The sequence below is a fragment of the Opisthocomus hoazin genome, chromosome 20, assembly GCF_030867145.1.
Source record: "Opisthocomus hoazin isolate bOpiHoa1 chromosome 20, bOpiHoa1.hap1, whole genome shotgun sequence".
NCBI classification, from domain to species: domain Eukaryota; kingdom Metazoa; phylum Chordata; class Aves; order Opisthocomiformes; family Opisthocomidae; genus Opisthocomus; species Opisthocomus hoazin.
This window is the reverse complement of record NC_134433.1, coordinates 14333556-14347369: the sequence shown is the minus strand read 5'-3', so window position 1 is coordinate 14347369 and position 13814 is coordinate 14333556. Positions and strand designations below refer to the sequence as shown.

The 13814-nt window shown below is 48.9% G+C and overlaps 1 protein-coding gene across 1 annotated transcript in view; it reads left to right on the top strand.

Annotated features, from left to right (window-relative positions):
• Positions 1-13179, top strand: part of TBX4 (T-box transcription factor 4) — a 39607-nt gene extending 26428 nt beyond the window's left edge. The window contains exons 6-9 of the mRNA XM_075440296.1: positions 6205-6357; positions 10114-10202; positions 10924-11165; positions 12557-13179. Coding sequence (XP_075296411.1) covers positions 6205-6357; positions 10114-10202; positions 10924-11165; positions 12557-13179 — 1107 coding nt within the window. The remainder of the gene's footprint in view (positions 1-6204; positions 6358-10113; positions 10203-10923; positions 11166-12556) is intronic.
• Positions 13180-13814: the final 635 nt, after the last annotated feature.

Here is a 13814-nt window from a genome sequence, read left to right as displayed (position 1 = left end):
ATGTCTCTCCCGTTATTAAAACTAGCTTTTTTCTCAAAGCATTTAAAACTTGAAAAAACCCTTTTGTCCAGCCCTGAATCTAAGGTCAAATTTTTTGGAGCATCACTAAGTCTTCTGCTGAAAGAATATCCGTGAGAAGGTTATTTATTTATTTCTTTTAACCACCCATTTTAGCAAATGTCTTACACCTAACGGGAGAAATAGCGGTGCCCAAATAAGTTACAAGGCCCAGGGTGAAGTTTGAGATCGTCCGCTGTGTTTCTGCGGCGCAACAAAACGGCTGTGTGCGGCGGGGGAGGGCGCGTGCTTCGCAGCGATGAGCAGATCCGCGGGTGCCGATGAACTGGCTGGGTAGGGAGAGACCAGTGGAGTTCTGGGTTGATAAAAAGATTTACAGCTCTTGCGTGAAATCTTTTTGTTGTCACATTACTGGTTTCTAGGAGTCAAACGCAGTGGATTTTAGTCAAGTTTAACCGGAATCAGGTCCTGAGACCTTCTGCCAGTCGCGGGTGGGGAGCTGGCCTGGGGAAGGGCAAGGGAAGATGTCACGGCTCTGGCGTCCACGGGTGAGACGAGGCCACGCAGCAGCGCGGGGGATGCAGCAGTGGCTGTCCCCAGATCACAGCCCTGGGGACCGCCCTGTCCCACCCGGTCAGAAACCAGTGCTCACGAGCTAGCACGGAAGGGAAGGGCTTCTGCGCACCAGCGCTGTGTCGAGCAGCCAGGAAATCCTACCGTGAATTTCGGCTGACATTAGATGAAAAAGGACTGAGAAAACAAAATAAAAGAAAAAGAAAGAAAATCTCAGCTTTGGCCCTCTCGGAAGGAACAATTTGTCTGAGCTCATGTTGAAACTTTTCCCAGGATTTTCCAGCCTTTCTTTTTTTCCCCCATTGTGCGGATTGCCAGGACAAACGTGTGGGTTTGGGAGGCTCCTCCTCCGGCAGCCCGGTGGGGAGCAGCCCGGCCGGCTTCAGGGAGAGCCCATTCCCACTGCCCAGTGGCCTGGCTGCTGGCAGGGCAAGGTCAATCGATCCCTGGAGGTGACTGAAATTACAGAAGATGAGGTTTCGGTAATTGTAGAGCTAGCTGTAGAGGTTGTCTGAATATAGTGTTTTATTTGGTTGAATTCAATGATCTTCAGGGTATTTTCCAACCTGAGTGATGTTACGATTTGAACTGCTTTGCTCTGCAAGTTCCAGTGGTGGATGCAGTGAGGGCGGTGGCACTGCGCTCCCAGCATCCGTCCCTGGAGACATCCCGCTCATAGAATCATAGAATCATAGAAAGTTTTGTGTCCCGGGAACCATCTCTGAACCATTTACTCGTAAAGAAAAGTTAGGTTGGGATGGCTTATACCATCAAATGCTCTAACTGAGATGAACTGCAGCAGTGGCTGCGATTCTAGAAGAGCCTCATTGATTGACGTGCTCTTTTTTTCGACGCGGGAGACTGAATCGCCAGGATTTTGTTCTGGCCCTTTGCTCCCCAGCTCAGTGTCCTGGTGTGGGACAGGGGCCAGCCTCAGCTCAAAGGCTTTTTCACTTTAAAAAGAATAGAAGGAAGGAAGAAAGCAGCAGAAAATATATTAAAATGAGAGATTTTCTATTAGTTATGCAATCCCTCGGGAGCAGCCATAAAATTATGTGGCTTTTTCGTAGCCATTTACTATTCAATATAAAAAGGGTTGTTGCCATAACAACCACTGCATCATATGACATTTGATACCTTGGCGAAACAGGGAGCGCTCTTAAATCAACTCCCCAAATTTCATATGAAAGTAAATACATTTTACTGGTGATTTCAAGGGAAGTTTGCGTTGCGACAAGCAATGCGGTACCATCATCCCGCTAAGCTTCTGGGCTCGATCCTGCAAACCGGCAAACGTCTTCAAGCCCCGAAGCCGACATTACTCAGCAGTGAGCGAGATTAGATGCTAAAGGAGCATGTTTTCCTAAGTAAAATTAAATGGAAGGACCAAATGACACCATTTTTTCGGACATTTGTTGCTGACTAGGGAATGCCAGAAAAATAAAGACGTTGAGTTGTATTCCCGCCTCAGTTCCAGCTGCCAACTCTGTGATCAGCACAAAGGAGGGAGATGGAGGGGGGGGGGGGGGGGTAAAAAAAAAAAAATCTGTTTGTGTAAGCTCACATGTGACTTCGGAGTCCGTCTCACTCGCAATCTGGTCTGCACGTGCGACCTTGCGGGGGTAGAAGCGACGTCACCCTCGAGCTCCGCTTCGGCTCCTCTCCAGTCGGCCATCGCCGGGGCAGGCGGCGGCGCTGGGGGTGCGTCGCGGCGAGCTTCGGGCTGTGCGTCGCGGTGACCGCCCTGGGAGGAGAGAGGTGTAAAACATCGCTCAAACACCAGCGGAGATGTTTGGGGCTCGCCCGGTGCAGCCCGAGGAGGGTCCCCGCAGCCTTTTGGTGCTGTCCAAACTGATGCTCGTAAAGAAGGTTGCCGTTACCCACTTCGGTATTTTTTAGCAGCCATTTTGTTTCTTGAAAAACTAGATTTTCCAGGCAGAGAGAGTGCTTGGGTGGTGGCGGTGGGAGACGGCACCTCCACGGGGACCCATGTTGGGATGTCGAGCTAATATCCACTTCCTAAATTTGGGGTTATCCATCTAATTGGGGGATTCTGGTTGGTATATCTGCTGGATTTACCTTTTGTTGTCTCTGTTTTGTTTTTTTAAATACAGAAAAAAAATTGTATTTATTAGACTCAGAAACATGCTGCCATTTCGTGGCAGTTGAGCTGGTTCTTTCATAGGCAAATAGACAGAATCACCAAGCTGCAGAGAGAGGCTTTCAGTTACTGAGCCAGTGTGCCTCAGTGCTGCTCCGCAGACATGGTCTTCCAGCTTCCCTTATGGATTTTGTATCCTTGTCCCTTATGACATTAAAATTCCCCTCTAGCCAATACACCCATAACTATTTTCAGTGGCAAGACAAGCCAAATGCTGTTTCTCTTTTTGTAGCTAACCTATTTCAAACACCTCCATTTTGTACCGAAAACAATTTAAAAATGGATGTGGCAGTGTCTGATGCTGACTTAATCGCCCCATGCCCTCGCAATGAAGAAGATAAGTGCAGGAAGATACACAGTTCTTGTTTTAGCATCATCTTTGAGGCGGAGAGCTCCTACCTCACCTTCCATCCTGCTCGGTGCTGCTGCTGAAGCCCAGCCTGCCCAGCACCGAGCAGCAGCAGCCATGCTCTGTCCCGTCAGTTAAAATACTTCTCATTTTTGACACAATTCTTCAAGTTAATCTTTCCACTGATGTTCGTCATCGGAGTGGAATTTACATTTGTTTTGTGTATTTTTAGCCAGTGACCAGTTTTCCACAGCAGCCTTGAAAACTATTTAGCCTGAATTGTTGGCATTTCGCGTTGCGCAGGCACAGTGCTTTGCAGCTAAGGGTTGGGAGGCTTTTTTGAATGAGGTGATGGGTTTGTGACTGCACGAGGCTTACACCAAGCACCAGTAAGTAGGATGCACATGCGGACACAGCCTCTGGACATGAGTTCTTGTTTTCAGGCCTGTGAAATGTTGATTGTGAGTATACGGAGAGTGGTCGCTGCCGCCCAAAAAAAGATGGGAGAGATCACCCATACAGTGGCACAGGGAGGCCATCCAAAACAGCACCGCAACATCCCATTTTCATCCCCAACCTGACGTCCTGACCGCTCTGCCAAATAGCTGAAGGCATTTTTCTTCATTGTATGAGAACGGCGCATTTTTGTGGGGCTTTGCTTTGCTGGAAGCTGTTCCCCATCCGCGTCAGTAGACACCAACTCGATGAAGTTAACCTGAGGGCTCTGCGGTTCTCACGTCTATTAATCATGTTTTGCGCTCAGTGATGGCTGTTCGGCTTTGATCTGGCACATCTCAAGGGGGTCTTCTTTCATAGTCCCCTCACGTGAAGAAATTCAGCACTTTCCAACGGCTGCTTACACCGAGCCATGTGGGCAAATAATCGCTTCAGTGCAAGGCAGAGAAACGCTCAACCTTGTAAAGGCAGTGGGCTAAATTTAGCCATTTAGGGGATTTTTCCCTCCCCACAAACATCCCACAGATACCAAGCGGCTCACGATAAACCTCCAGGCAGGTTTGCAGCCACAACTATAACCTTGAGCATCTGTCAAAACTCCTTCCCTGAGTGTGTCTGTCAGGCTCCAAATGTCCTCTTCATTTTAGAAGTTGTTTGGACATGCAGGGTTTAAAGAGGTTGTAAAAAATAGAAAAGAAAAAGATTTTTAAGGGGGTCATTACAGCCCGGTGGATACTCCTTTGGAGGGGGAATACAGGTTGTTCATTCAGAGAGTATCAAAACTGGGGGTCCTCATATTCCCTTTAGGAAATCTCAATTTAAGATTGTTTTCTTTGTCCTACTGTTGACTTTCTCTGACTCTGGGGACAAGCAACCCGTCCTTGCTAGACCTGGGCAGTCTGGGACAGGAGGTGAGGAGAGCTTAGCACACCCTAGCTTCTGCTCCGAAAATCATTATTTATCAGCTGGGCTCAGCTCTTAATTATTGAAAATTAAAATTCCCCTCCTTATGAAGGTCTTGGCCCTCTGGCATTATTTGTCTTGGCTTTGTTTTATGAGTGGGTGATATATGAAAGCAGAGAAAAGGCTCTAAACCCAAACCTGAGCCAGCCCTCTCAGATCTACCCCCTGCACATCAACAGCCACAAAGTGGTTAAGAGGCTTGATGCAAAGCTGATAAAATGCCAAAAATTCCTCATTCTCTCTCTTGGGGAGCAGGGAGGGTTGTCTGGAAAATGTCAACAATAAAAATTGCATTTAAGTGGTATATAATGCAGCCAGCTACTGTGGGCAGTTACGTGCAGCCAGACGAAGGGGTTTAAAGAGCACAAGCTCCCTGCACTGTCTCGTGTCCCAGCTGGAGTGCACAGAGCTGTGCCGCCGCCGCGAGCTCTCCTTGGACAGGCATGAAATAGGAGGGGATCCTGGAGACAAAAGCCAATCATGGAGCAAATGTCTTCTGTTTCTTAGTAATTCTCATTTTAAACTGGCTAGCTCCACAATTAGTGTCAACTGACGCTGCTCTGCTGCATCGTGTACCTCCATCTGTCTGTATATCCATCCATCCATATGTCCGTCCATCCATCCACCAATCCATCTGTCTACCCATGTATCTACTGCCAGCTGAAGACATCACCCATTGCGGTCGTCCCTGCGTGGCCCTTCGCCTGCATCTGCGTCGGGGACGGACGTGTCCTTGCAGGCTGCTTTGGGCACCCCGATCAGGGGAGAGCAGTCAGCCTGGCTGGAGAACCCCGTGTCCCTGCAACCGGCCGGGCGTGGGGAGGACAGGCTCAATGAGCCAGCCTGGGAGCGGGAAGAAGGAATTGAAAAGGGTTATGCCAAGAAAAGAAGAAAGCAAAATTTCTTCTTTGCCCAGTAAAAGGAATAATGACTTTTCTTAAAAACATGCCATTTCTTAGAAGAAATTCCATTTCTTAAAATAATTTTCTTCTGTAGCATCTGGGCACATCCCGTCTTTGTGGCAGCACAATGCTGCGGGGCCAGGCTGGGATGGGTGGCACGGCCGCTCCCCGCTTGGGCAGCCCCGCTTGGCCCCCAGTGCTCCAGCTGTTGTCCTGAAAGAGAGGTGCCTGCACCCAGCCACCCATGCGGAGCCGCTCCACAAACAGGAGGAAAAAAGAAAATAAATCTCTTCTTTTGTAGTTTACTTTTACCAGCAGATAAAAGAAAAATCGCTTGCTTTTTTTTCCCCCTGTGGTTTCTGTGATTTTTTTCTGCCTCTGCTAAACTGTGTATTTTTCAGCTCAGTAAAGTATTTATTAGGAGTCTTTATGGACCAGTCTGCTGGTGAATTATACATATTGTACAGCTTCAGCATGAGCTGGGAAAAAAATTTATGGCTTTTTTTCCACCCAGACTGACTCTATCCAATAGCAATAAGAAAATGAGAGTTTACCAGGAAAGCTTTAAGTTCTGCTTGCCAGAGGAGCAGATACCTTTTCTGTCTTGGCTTCCTGGGCGTTTAATGTAATTTTCCCCTCTAATTTGAAAGCAAAGCTAAAGCTGAGCACTAGTGGGCTTTTGTGTCCTGCTAGTAAAGTCTGTCGAATAGCCATGGCTTGTCTTTTTTTTTTTTTATTATTATTAAATTGGATTTCTCATTTTAGCATGAATTGTTTTTCAGATCATTCTTAATTCAATGCATAAATACCAACCACGGCTGCATATCGTGAAGGCGGATGAGAACAACGCTTTCGGGTCGAAGAACACAGCCTTCTGCACCCACGTTTTTCCGGAGACGTCCTTTATATCGGTGACTTCCTACCAGAATCACAAGGTAGGCTGCTTTTCTGCCTAAAGGTGCTTAATTTCTGGTTCCCGGGCTTTTGCAACTCGCAGCCCTCTGCTGCCGACGGCTGCGAAACGAGCTTCCGAGCGGCAGCGGCACAGCGACGGCGCTGCGGTCGGCGCGGTGCTTTGATGAGCAGGGTCTGTTCGCTCAGAGAGGGGGAGAGACTGTTCTGCTGTTGTGCACAACGCCTGCTTGAAAAGAGACGTCTCCATCCCAGCGTTAAGCAAGGGTGACGAAGCCAGAGGACGCAGCGCAGGAGCAGCGTGAACATCGTTGGGTGACAATATCTTGGCAATGCCTGCGATTCCAGACACTAATGAATCGGCATGCCCATAAATGCTAAGAGACGTCATTCAAAACAGCAAGCAAATCTAATAATGACTAGTAAAGCTTGCTCATAAATCTACAGTGAAAAGTAATTATAGCATGTGTATTTAGTGAGACGTACGAGGAATGTAACCATAAAACCCCAGCTAAGAGCCCGCTCTGTGGTTAGCGCACGGAGGGAAGGAGGGGGTTTGAGTTTGTTTGGGGGGGGAACGTGCGGTACAAAGGGCCGGGGTCTGCGCGCTGGGCGTGCGGCACAGCCACCCCTGTGCTGCGGGCTTTGGCGTCTCGTCCTTTTCGTGCGGGTTGGCAGCGGCGGCAGTGGGTAGCGTCGCGTCGGAGGATTTTGCCCATGCGGGTTCCCGGCGGGATGGCTGGCACTGTGACAGTGAATTGTCACCTCCCCGTGCCGGCGGGTGCACCATTGCCAGGGCAGGGAGAGGCGAGGACGCCAGGCTCTGCTTTCAAGCCTTCTGCTGATTTGCCTGCCTCGGCACAAGCTCCTGCTCCCCTGAAGCTTTCCTGATGGGAGCCCAACTGCAGGGTTGTATGAGGATTAATTGGAGTTTTTAAAGGACATCAGGATTCATAAAGAAAGGTGCAGAGTGAAGCAGCACTGCCGGAGCCCTCCTGTCACCCCGAATGCGAAACCTGCCATGCGTTACTCTATCAGCTCCTTTTCTACACATTCGTAGGAAAATACTACAGGAACAGGAACATATGTGAAATTCTTCCTGCCCTATAATCTGACCAGACCTCTTCCTCCCAAGTAGGATGCCTGTATGCCCTTTGAGGCTTGAAGCGCAGCGTCCTTGCAAGATTTTGCAATTAGTGAGCCAGTTGAAAGACTCAGAGCAGAAATGTGGATGTGTGTGTTATGGTAAGACGGGAAAAAAACAGAAATCCCTATTTGGACACTGAAGTGAATCCTGTTTGAAAAGTTGTAGCTGTTGGTGTAAAAGGACCAGTTGCCCAAACATGGTTAACCAAAAAGGCTCGAAAGAGGTTATTTAATACCTACTTAAAGTGTCTCGTGTGTCAATAGTGCCTTTCATCCCTAAGCTTCCCAAAGTGCTTCATAAACTTAATACTTCCACTGTCATTGCCGTACAACCACTGCTGGGGGAGGCTGGTGGCTGGGCGGCAGCACAGAGCGGACCTGGCAGACTTAGGGAAAATGCCCCAGCTGAGCCCTAATTCTTTGTGAAGATCCTGCGAGGAGTCACCCCCGCGCTGCCCAGCTCTCGCTCTGTGATCTGCAGGCTGGGGGGGGGCTGGATGCCACCTGGCGAGGGGAGCACGGTGGTCTGCGGCAGAGGAGCGGGAGGCAGACGGTCTCGCCACGACCTCGCTGTCTCTAGAAAATCACAGCCTCAGAGAAACATCCGAATGGTTTTTACTTATTCTCTTATGCATTAACAATTAAAAACCTGGTCTGGGCAACTTTTAGAAAAAAACAGACTATGGAATTACTTCTAGCTCAGAAATATCCTGCTAGCAAGAAGTGTCCTTGTGAATAATTGTCTTTCTAAGCAAAAAATGATAGTCTTGCTTACAGAGCTGACTGTGGGCTCGTAGGGATGGAAAGCTGAGGCTAGAGGCTACGCCCGAGTACAGCTCAGTGAGGAAGGTGTAGGTGTTTACCCCAAACTCCCTCCTGGGTTGGATGAAGCCAGAGGAAGGTGACAAGGAGTGACTGAAGCCCTGATTTCTGCTTATGTCAGAGGAGAACCACGGTTGCTAAATAACAAAATTAAATTAAGATTTACAAACCCAGTGTTGGGCTGGGGGTTAGGAAGGGCTCTACGCTTCTCGTGGTCCACCAGCTGTTTGGGAGCTACCCTGGGGGCACTGCGGGCTGTGGGAGCAGGGAGAGAAAGCTGGAGCTCTCGAGGCTGGTTAAATGCCCGTGCCACCACTTTCCTTCTCCATCACAGATACCGGCCAGCCGTGTTCTCAGGACTTTTTCGGTAAGGGGTATTTTTCAGCATTGCTACAAGTGGAGTTGTTAGTTACAGCAACACTCTTGTAAAATCGTCCGAACGCAGAACCTGTTTGTTATCCTCGCTGCTAAAATCGGATGCGGGCTGGTGCGTCTGTCGGACGGAGAGGGGATCCGTGCCAGTGGGTCTGCCGGGAGACACGTGTCCTCCCCTCCCTGCCAGTGTCCTGCCGTGCTGTCACCTCGCCTCCTCCTGGGAAAGGTCTTTGCAGCGACAATCGGGTGCCCAAGGAGCTGATCCTCCCCGCTGGGGTCCCTAAGGAGGGAAGGATGTTACTAAGACCTGGTTCTGACCCGTTCTGTCCGCGATGCGTGTTCGACCTGTCGATAACCCTACTGCCAAAGGGCCTTGGGCGTGTGGTCGGGTACCGACACACGTCCAGCTCTGTGGGAGGCCAACAAGGGATATTTTTGGGAACTCCTGTGTCCCTACAAACGTTCTGGCATTTTCCAGCTCCTGAAACGCTCGTGGGTGATCTTGTTCTCTACCTCTTTCCCTTTACAAAATCCGTTGTTGAAGAGGTGCTTTCTTTTCATTTGTCACTGAACGGCCGAGTACCTCTTCCCGGCATTCCTGAGCTTTGGTTTGCACCTGCGTGGTAAAGGGAAGGGATCGGGTGGCAGGCTTGGCAAGGGAAAACGATATTTACTGGGGCTGCAAGGCAGACAAACTTCTGAATATTTTCTAAAGGAAATTTCACACATAACTTTTTAAACAGAATTTTCATGAAATGACAGAGCTTTCACAGTTCCCTCATGGAAGCTGAGCTCCCTCAAATTTAAGCCTAGTCTAAGTCAATTCTGAGGCATTTTGACCCTTTTAATACACTGTAGCTCTTGGGGGGAAAGGCAGTTCTTGCCAAAACGCAGCAGCTTTCTGTTGCCCAAAGTAAAAACACTATTGGAGTTATGCTTCCTTTCACAGAGGAAAAATGTCTGAATGACAGACAGAAAGATGTATAAAATTGTCATGGAAATGAGGGAGAGCCAGGCCATGAGGAATAGGGCTCTCTCACATGGAAACACTGGAAACCTTTTAAAGCAGACAAATATATTCTCTCTAACAAGAGCCCAGATTAAGAACACAAGACCCAAAATAAGACCCAGAGAAAGAAAGAAAAATAAGAAATTTGCATTCCTGCCCTCAATCGTAATTGGCAGTTTTATCAGCTTTAAAAGCTGCTTCCACAAGATCCAGCACTGAACTTCATAGCTCGGTTTCTCTCTCAGCGCTGAATGCAGAGGTGCCGTCGCTGCCACTACGTCTTTAAACGGGTGAAACTCCCATGGGATCTGCGTTTCACGGGGGGATGCGTGGGACAGGGCACAGAGAGACCCACGGCCTCAGACCCACTGTGGCACGTACGGCGCTGATCCCTTTTCAAATGCTTTATGGTTTCATTCTTTTAAAGATAACCCAGCTGAAAATTGAAAACAACCCCTTTGCCAAGGGATTCAGGGGGAGCGACGACAGCGACCTGCGCGTGGCACGACTGCAAAGGTACGGCCGAGCGGCGCAAGGAGGGGTGGTGGCGAGGAGGTGCGCAGCAGCGTGGCCACCTGCCCGGCTCATCGGTGTCAGGGAGCTGCTGCAGTGTGCACACGTGTATGCATGGGTGCACGGAACCCAGACAGTGTCTATGGGCAGGCAGTGTCCGACACACAGCCAGCGCAGACCCATGCGTGCCCTGTGCACAAACACAGCCTTGCAGCTGGGCTCTAACCCGCATTCTGCTGCACCCCTTTGGAGAAGAACTTAAAAAGTGCCTGCGCCATGGGGGCATCACATTTCCTTGGTCTGAAGGCATGAGGGCTTTGAATGCCATTTATACCCCTGGCCTAGGTTGCCCAGAGAAGCTGTGGCTGCCCCCTCCCTGGCAGTGTTCAAGGCTGGGTTGGAGGGGTTTTGAGCAACCTGGGCTGGTGGAAGGGGTCCCTGCCCATGGCACGGCCTTCAAACATGGTGGTCTATATGGTCCCTCCCAACCCAAACCATTCTATGATTCTATGAAAAGCTCTTCCTGCAATTCAGTGACACACTCTGTGTGTTGTCGTAATGCTTGCCCACACCCAAGAGTGTCATGAGTATGAGCTCATCGTATCTGGCAAAGGATGTTGAAGTCATTGCATGGAGATGCTCTAGGGAAGCCAAACTAATATTTCATCCTTCTGTTAATGCTGATTGCTGTCTAACTGGTCATAATTTTTCTCACCTCCTTTAGCAAAGAATATCCAGTAATTTCCAAAAGCATCATGAGGCAGAGGTTGGTGTCCAGTCATGGCCAGCTTTCAACAAAGCCAGACGTTAACCCACTTCATGGGAATCACCAGACCCTTCAACATTATCAGTATGAGAATGGTGCTCACATGCAATTTGCAGCTTCAGATACTCAAGACCTGCCACTCAACACCTTCACAGCACAGAGAGATTCAGGGCTCTTCTATCATTGCCTAAAAAGAAGAGGTAACTCGAGTTTACATCTAGAACAATATTACAGCAAATAAACCTAAGAGCACGAGCACTGAAAGCCTTTCACTAATTTCAGTTCATTTTGGGTTGGTCTCTTAGGCCTTGACCTTCAAAGATACTGATGCGATCAAAGTGTTTTGGAGGGTCAGGGCCCAAGAGCTGGGTTTTTGGGCAGTTATTTGTGGTTTTGTGCCATAGCAGGCAAATTCAGACCCTGAATCCAATCAAAAAAAGAAAAAAAAGATGAGAATGGATCATTCACATGGCATGAAGCTACACTAGAAAATTGTCTATTGTTAGAGTCAACTGAATTAATAATTGTTTGGAGGAGGCCTCATCTACCCTGAGATGTTCTGACACTGCCGTTAGCATTAATGAATTGTAGATGTTCAGCCCTTTTCCGGGATGAAGCCATTAGCAATTCCCTCGATGTCTGCAGAGCAGTGGGGCTGTGGTAGCTGGGTATAAGCATCCCCTTCTCCTTATCCACTAGTTCTCAAGCTTAAGTGAGCTGTAACTACATTCTCTTCCTTTCAGTCCAGCATCAGATGAGATCATGGCATGTTTTAAGTTAAACAGAAAAATTTTGCGCAGAAAAAAATTGTTCTATTTACACATGTCATTGGCCACTAATTTATTTAAGCTGTGAGAATCCTCTAATCATGGGCAAATGAAGAATCAAACAGCACCAATAATGAGGACTGCAAGGCAAATATGTAATTTTAGCATATGTTTAGTCCACAGACAAATTCACTAGTTCATCCAGAGAATATTCCTAAGAACTAACAGCAAGCTGCAGGTAAACACAGCCACGGGCATCGTAATCTGTAGGAGAGGGGCTACAGCTTCTCAGCGTAAAGGTGCAGAGAGGGGCTGATGACTGGGAAAGGGCTCCTTTATCTGGAAATATTTCTGCAGCTTTTGACATGAATATCTGGGAAATGTATGGCCATTTTTGTAATGACAGGAAGGCAGGCTGCGATAAGACCCTTGAAGAGACTTCTTGAATTTGTCAGGAGTAACACTGCCAGAGTGTCAGGGACCCCCGTTATCTGGATGAACGTGAAGTAATCTCTGATGTGAGAATAGTAGCCCAAGCCACTCACTTAACCTGATAAATGCCACCAGGCTGCTTTGAGGCTGAGGGGATTAGCCTGACATTTGCAACACAATGTCTTCTTGATATTGTACATTGTCTTTTCAAACTAAAATGGCTTAAATGGATTAATCTGAAAAAGAGCACCAGTTGTTTAGCGAAATAATCACAGACTGCATGCTCAGCTTCTGAGGGGACTCCATAAAACCACCCCAGGCTCTTAGCAGGCTGCTGTTAAACGCCGTCGCTCTCGGAGCTGCTCCTGAACATGCATTTTTTTTATCTGCAGAAAGCGCTCGGCACCTGGACCTGCCCTGCAAACGCTCCTACCTGGAAGCCTCCTCTTCTGTAGGAGACGATCACTACTTCCGTTCCCCGCCGCCGTACGATCAGCAGATGCTCAGCCCTTCCTACTGCAGCGAGGTGACTCCGAGGGAAGCGTGCATGTACTCTAGTTCTGGGCCCGAAATCGCTGGTGTCTCGACGGTTGACGACTTGCCGCCTCCACCTCCCCCCTTGAGCTGCAATATGTGGACTTCTGTCGCACCTTACACCAGCTACAGTGTTCAGACAATGGAAACTGTCCCTTACCAGCCTTTCCCTGCTCACTTCACTGCCACCACCATGATGCCACGGCTCCCGTCCATCGCAGCTCAAGGCTCGCAGCCGCCGGGCAACAGCCACTTCAGTGTCTACAACCAGCTGTCCCAGTCTCAGGTTCGGGAGCGCGTTCCTTCATCATCTTTCCCGAGGGAAAGGGTGCACCCTTCTGTGTGCGAGAGAAAACCCCCCTCTCCGCACCTAAACGCGGCGAACGAATTCCTGTACTCACAAAGCTTTTCCTTGTCGAGGGAGTCGTCGCTGCAGTATCATTCAGGGATAGGGACTGTGGAGAACTGGACTGACGGATGACTCTGACGGCCAAGCGATGCCACAGCCAACGTTACTGCTCCAGGACAGTGTTCAGTCAGTGTTGATACCTGTGGGTAACTTGCACTTCGGTGAGACAAATGTGCATTTCCAGAGGGATTTGTGTGGGTGAAGAGCTTGTATCTTCAGACACACAGAGAATTACGTCTCCGGTCTCAGTGGGCTGGATTCATCAGTCTCTTACTGACTCCCGAATAGATTCATTCTCGCATCTTCATTACTGATCCAGTAGGAGCCATCTTCATGGCTGACAAGTGAAGTAGCTAGTCATTTTCCTTTGCTTGTAACATTAAACATCCATGAGCAAATTTTGGTTATTTGGGAAAAATACGAGCTTCACTTTTGTGGTACTTGGTTTGTGAAGTCACAGCATCCCAAAACTCAAAGGAAAAAGCGATCTGTTGGGTTGCGTAGTTCCAGGACTGCTGTAGCAGCATTTCTTTAGCTCTTTTTAACTGTAGAAATTCCTTCTTCCTCTGGAAGTGACGGAGCCGTAGGAGCGCAGGGGCCGGCGGGGAGGCTAAGCAGTGGGGTCAGGGCGCTGCGGTGCCGCTCCGGTACCTCCCCAGCGCAGAGCAGGGTTCGTGCCGTGGTGCGGAGAGGAGAAGGTACCGATG